We start from the raw sequence: 6,000 nt of genomic DNA on the forward strand, positions 1-6,000 counted from the left end.
ATACCTGCTCCATCTAAAGAGACCTAAGTGTTCCTAAAGTTAGGCAGAAGGAGCTAAGCTAAGTCTCATTTAGCAACTGCTCTAAATCTACTCTAAACTACAGATGAATATAAGCACAGTTTGCTGTAACTTCTGTATGTTTGTTTCTAGCCCTAATAATTGTTTAATAGCTGGACTGTACAAATACATTTCTTCTTCCTTCTGCTTAAAGTTTATTTGTTGATAAAGATACTTTTGGGCTAAGAACCTGGCAGACCATCAGCATAGTAATGCTTGAGACTGATGCATTAAATCAGTTTCTCAGAGTCCAGCACATCCTTATGAAATTCAGTAGTCCCTAACAGTATAGCAGCTCCACTACTCAGTTGAATGGGCCAGTCTGGGAGCTGGTAATGCACTAGTTTGAAGAGACGGTTTCTAGCACTTGCCAGAAGATCCCTAACACCTTGCCTTAGCCAATGGAGAGAGCGCCTGATATCGAGGAGTGCCTGATATCTGTATTTTTACTTCTGAGAAGAAATATCAGTTGTAAGGCAGCATATAAGATAATAAAAAACCTTGATTGAAGGAGTACACAGATTTCCTTTGCAATACCAGGAGACTTTTAGCTTGAGTTCCAAGGCGGACTTAGGCTGAGTATTTGAATACAAATATTTGTTTGAAATAAACCCACTCTTACATATGCCTTAGCAACAGTACATTCTTGCAACAGACAACTAGACATCTCTTGCTGTGACCTCCCCACCAAGGACACAGTGAGTTATGCTGAAGACCAGGTCACCATGGAAACACACAAAGAGCACAGCATGAACACTGGAGAACAACTTATTGCTGTTACAGTAGAACTTGCACTGTTTTGTTACAGGGAAAAGCATTACACACTAAAGAGGTAACAGAAAACAGCACTGGTATATTTTAGGTTTGTTAGTCTTTCCTAACATTTTATGGTTCCCTGAGTTACTCTCTGCCTCGCTTTTGTTCTGTCAGTATGCCTGCTCACCTGACAGCAGAATATAACCACCTAAAATTCTAATAATTCATTCTAAATAATTACTTTGTTCTGCCTTAGCAAGAAAAGTAGCTTTATCAGCAAAAAAGCTCCATATTTAGCTCCAGTTATATATGCAAAAAGTTCTTTGCTAGCATAGGTCACTCAGTTTTGTGAGCTAGCTTAATATAAGTGACAAATTAATGTGAATGATTGAAGGGGGGCAGCTTGATGCCATTGGGGACCTTCTGTCCCTCCCTCAACTGATTTTTGCAGGTGAGAGTTACAAAATTGCTCAAATCTTTATCAGTACTGGATGCAAAAGGCAATCAGATTTAGCAGAAGAAAATGCTGTTGCAGTCTTTACCTGGGGTCTGCATGTCGCTGCAAGTGTTGTTTGATGTACCAGAGGAAGTGATGCTGGGGCAGGAATAGAGGAGCACACAAAGCCAGGAGTTGCCAGCACTGTGAACATAAAACTGGACATCATTCTTGTTCTGTATTTCTTGCTTGCTGTCTTTCATAAAATACTGCAACCAAAATGTTTGATGGTGACCAGTGCTTTTGGGAGTGACCATTTTTAGACATGCAGTTCAAGATGCTTCGAAGGAAGGTGATGATCAGAGCACAGGCTGCTCTTCAGTATCTCAACCTGGACTCTGAGAAGAGGTATTCTAAATGATTGGCCACTTTTGAAAACACTGACTAATGTAATCAGAGCTGAGTGAACAATTAAGACTTAAATGAATACTTTTTTTTCCTATTTGCAACTGCAAATCATAACAAAAGAATACACTGGGGAATTTTCTTTCAAATTAGACCCATTATTCTTCAACCAGATTTTGTTTTCTCATTTGAGTTGGGAATATTATAGTCAAGTGTCTACATTCATGCTGTAACATATTCATTTGATTTACCCAATCACAAGTGCAAAAAATCAGATCTCATGATTAATAGTAGTATCGATGATTTGCATGCTATTGATTAACTAAAATGGAAAACAAAATTAATACCATGTGGCAATTATAGCTAGCCAACACAAGCTATGAATTTTGATTCTGGATATGGTCTGAATAGACCATTTGAAACTGGTAAATGGTTAAATTCAAACTAAAATTTATTTTGCAAGTAGTTACTTTCTCAATGTTTTTCTTTGCACATCCATGCCAAGATTCTCTTTCCTCCAACACACCTTTAGCATTTGCATAATTTTACGAGAACCAGTCCCATTGCTAATTATTAAAAACATGAAATTAAATAGGAAGTGTTTGTAGAGTGGAAGTGACAAAAGAGGAACTGACCTGAATGACTGAGTGGTTCTGGGGCTGTCGGCAGCTGGTCTGTTTAACGAGCTGACAGTAAATTTCATTCTGCAGCTCAGTATGTGTCAAGCAGACCTGTAGTGCTGTCTGGGCAAGTGACACGTGGTAATCAATAGAGGGTGCCTCCACAGGGACATTGATGAACAGCTGGCAGGACTGTAAAAGGGTAGAAGTTAGTCAGTGCCATGAATACAGAGACTCTTCTCTGGTACTTTCCAGGACAGGTTCCCCAGATGTGTTACAGACAATTAATGAACTCTTCTAAATAACCTGAAAGGAGGGAGGAGAATAAATACTTAATACCTATACCTCCCTCTTTAGTTGTGGCAACCAGAAAATTCACTCAACCTCTCCCAGCCTGAGGAGCTCACAAGTCAGCAAGAGAATCAAGGGGAAAATGTGCTTCCTGCCTTCCATGCCTGTGCTTTAAGTTGCTAAACCTGTCCAGTCTTACTGGACATCTGGACTTACAATCTTACACTTGTGGAGTGCAAGAATCAAATCTCTAGTGGCTTCACCATTGGTCTTACTGACACAACTGAGTTTGCCAGTAAATTGTTTCTGTGTCCTTCAATCCAACTGTTGGAGAGGAAAGAAGAAGAAAAGGCTAACTTTGAAGAGTAAAGCCTGTGGGGGACGTTGCTCCTAAACCCAGATGCCCTATAAGGAAAAGCTAAACCTCCAGAGAATGAATGACACCTGATATCCAACTGTCCTATTGTAATTAAACGACCCAGCAAGCCTGTCTAAAGCAAACAATGCTGACAGTAAGCATTGTCATGAACAAAGTGACCAAACAATGTTGTTGCCCCAACACAGATTAAAAGAACTGAAAACCATGCAATGTCCCTTTAAATACCTTAAAAAGTTTCAGAGCTTCAGTCTGTAGAGCCTCTGATGGCAGAGTGGTGAGGGACGTGTGCAACCCATCTTTACTGTAGCACAACATAGGATGTTTCCACAGAGGAGAATCTGATGTAACAGATGGGCAAAAACATGCAGTGTCAGAAACAGAAGATAGATAACAGTGTCCACATTGAAAAGAAGCCTTGCTGAAATGGCAAAGCACCCAAGGAAGCAGCAGCACGGCACTAAGCCACATTTATCGTTGGTGCCACTTCATTGATTTCAGCAACGCCTGCCATGAACAAGGAGTCACCAACAGCATTAGCCATCAGCAGAAAGAAGTATTGCCATCCTCAATTCTGCTGTGTCAGAGCTTGGACTCTGGTGAGAAACTGCTCAGCTCTGTGTTCAGAGACACAAACTCTGCCAGGGCAGCCACCTGCAATGGGGGTCTTTGTTAGCGCAAGTCACTACTCAACAGTACGCAAGGTTCACATATAGGTCTAGGAATATGTGAGTGCGCAAGAAGAGAGTATTAAGTACAAACACATATGTTAATACACATTTGAGAACACAGTGCATAGACATACATGAATAAGCAAGTATCAACGATGAGGAGGAAGAGATGAGCAGGGATATACGTGTGAGGGTTTATACATGCAGACAGAGGAACAGATGTGAAGGCAAGCGCGTGTGAGTGTATTTAGAGGAGAGAGCACGTGTTTCTATGGTCTAGATTCCCAGGAAGGGAAAATCAGGACCAACAATAGCAGGAAAAATTAAAGCTCTGGTTCTTTATTTTAACTTGAATGAATGATACAGAAGTTTCAGATGCAGTGAGAACGATGTGACAATGTGACGGACTTGTCGAGTTTCACTACAATGCCTATGTCCTCTCTGGAGATGTTACTGTAGAACTAGGGGAGAAGGACATTACATCATATGCTGTTCTACTGAGAATCCCCTTCACCTTTGTCTGGATTAAAACCATGAATTGAAATTACCCTTCCTTATGCTTTATTACCATGGAAAAGAGTTTGTAGTTTCTACTTACTAGGGTCTCCCTCTGCATCCAACAGTTTTCCAATGAGTTGTTCATATGATGTGCCCACTGTGGCATTACTGCTACCGGCTGCTACGGTCAGATGGTACAGCCAGGTATTCTAGGCATAAGGATGAGAACAGTATGGGTCAATTCAGACCTTGTTTTCTACAAACAGGTTCAGTCTGTGTGCCCCATTTGTTCACTGATACCAAAAAGACTGCCTTTATACCTTCTCCTGTTTGGTGCGAATGAGCAAGTATGTGGGACTCTGGTCCTGTGGGTGAATCACCAGTGTACAGTGAGATGAAAGAAGTCCTCCACCAGTGGCTTCATAATCTTCATCAGAGTCACAGGAACGGTCTACTTCTTCCACTTTGGACTCACGCATAGGCAGATGCCCTAGAGGACACTATAAGGAAGGGAAGCAAGTTAGATGAGTATAGCTAATCTCCCACTATGGACAGGGAACACTGGGAAAGAAAAGACTGGTCAAAATGTTAACAGTTCTGTAAAATGTAAGGAATAAACTATAATTCAGCGTTTAACTATTGTATTATATAATCTTGCATTTCTATAGAATCTCTTTCATCAACTAAAGTACTTACAACCTGTGTTACTACTTTTATTATTTTTCTTGGGAGAGCATCTATGCAAATAAAAAATGGCCTTTCCCATAAGGTACTGTTTTCTTCCCATTACACTTGTCAGTTGTGTTTACATCATTGATTCTGCAAGGCAGGATGTTTTTTATGATGGTCAGTTGCTCAGTATCTTGAGCCACTGTTCTCCGATCCTGGTCAGACTTTCTGCTTGCTACTGGAAAATAAGTACTTTTAAAATTACATAAATAGATAGGTTCAGACAGAGGATATCTGCTGTGCTAACTCTAGAGGTCAATCCCAAGTATGAGTCACAGTATTCCTTGATATTCTAAAATCTGGGTTTTGACATCCACAAGACAAAGTAATGGACCATTGGGCCAAGCTTCCAGAAACGGAATCACATTACACTGATTAAATTACCTCCCTCTTCCCATGTTGTTATTGCTACTTATTTTCGTCACGGTATGCAGATTATATCAGCTTCTGTATAAAAGTCTGCTCTGAAGGCTTCACAAGACCAAATGGAGAAAGTGAGAAACAAGATATACAGTGACCTGAGAAAGAGCAGTCACTTGCCTTTTAAGTCATTTTAGCTTTAAATAATTAAAAAAAAATCAGAGAAAATATTGATTCTCTTTGCAGAGCAGATGTTGTTAGAAGGGGAGAAGTACAACCAAGGAAGAGTTCGAAGCATGAGACACAGAAGCAGTAAAAGGGAAAAGAGCATCATGAGAAATGGGAAAGAAGGGTTCAGGAACAAGAGGGGCAAAGGAATTACCTTGTCTTCATGATTTCGATAGTAGTAGAAAGTTTTTCCAATCAGTGCACACCAGACTAGCTTAGAGTGACCGTGCTTGACCTGTAAGGACGACAAAGAAATACATGTTTTTAACATCAGCAGTGTTGCTGGAACAATTTTCTAGGATTCCAGCTTTCAATTCAACTCTCCCTTAAAACCTTGCATATATTATTTGTTCTATGCTAATATGAGTTCTTCTCAAAACATACAGGGCACCACTTCCAAAAGCGGATAAGTACATCCCACCTAAGTAGATGGGATATAGGCGCTTACAGAAATGGATCTAAGATTTTGTCAAGTATTTTACTCATTCATAACAATCCCTATCATTTCTGTATCCTGAAATACAATATTAAGAATAACCTTTTTAAGATTATAAAAATGAATCATTTCATTTC

The 6,000-nt window shown here is 40.0% G+C and overlaps 1 protein-coding gene across 1 annotated transcript in view; it reads right to left on the bottom strand.

The window, feature by feature from the left end:
• PLEKHH1 (pleckstrin homology, MyTH4 and FERM domain containing H1) overlaps positions 1 to 6,000 on the bottom strand; it is a 44,335-nt gene that overhangs the window by 11,589 nt on the left and 26,746 nt on the right. Inside the window, exons 14-19 of the mRNA XM_009634181.2 lie at positions 5,582 to 5,662; positions 4,431 to 4,610; positions 4,211 to 4,319; positions 3,170 to 3,282; positions 2,290 to 2,466; positions 1,356 to 1,453 (exon numbers count right to left, since the gene is read on the bottom strand). Of these exons, the coding sequence (XP_009632476.2) occupies positions 1,356 to 1,453; positions 2,290 to 2,466; positions 3,170 to 3,282; positions 4,211 to 4,319; positions 4,431 to 4,610; positions 5,582 to 5,662 (758 nt within the window). The remainder of the gene's footprint in view (positions 1 to 1,355; positions 1,454 to 2,289; positions 2,467 to 3,169; positions 3,283 to 4,210; positions 4,320 to 4,430; positions 4,611 to 5,581; positions 5,663 to 6,000) is intronic.

Source organism: Egretta garzetta, unplaced genomic scaffold (assembly GCF_000687185.1).
Source record: "Egretta garzetta isolate BGI_Z169 unplaced genomic scaffold, ASM68718v1 scaffold2, whole genome shotgun sequence".
In the NCBI taxonomy this organism is placed as follows: domain Eukaryota; kingdom Metazoa; phylum Chordata; class Aves; order Pelecaniformes; family Ardeidae; genus Egretta; species Egretta garzetta.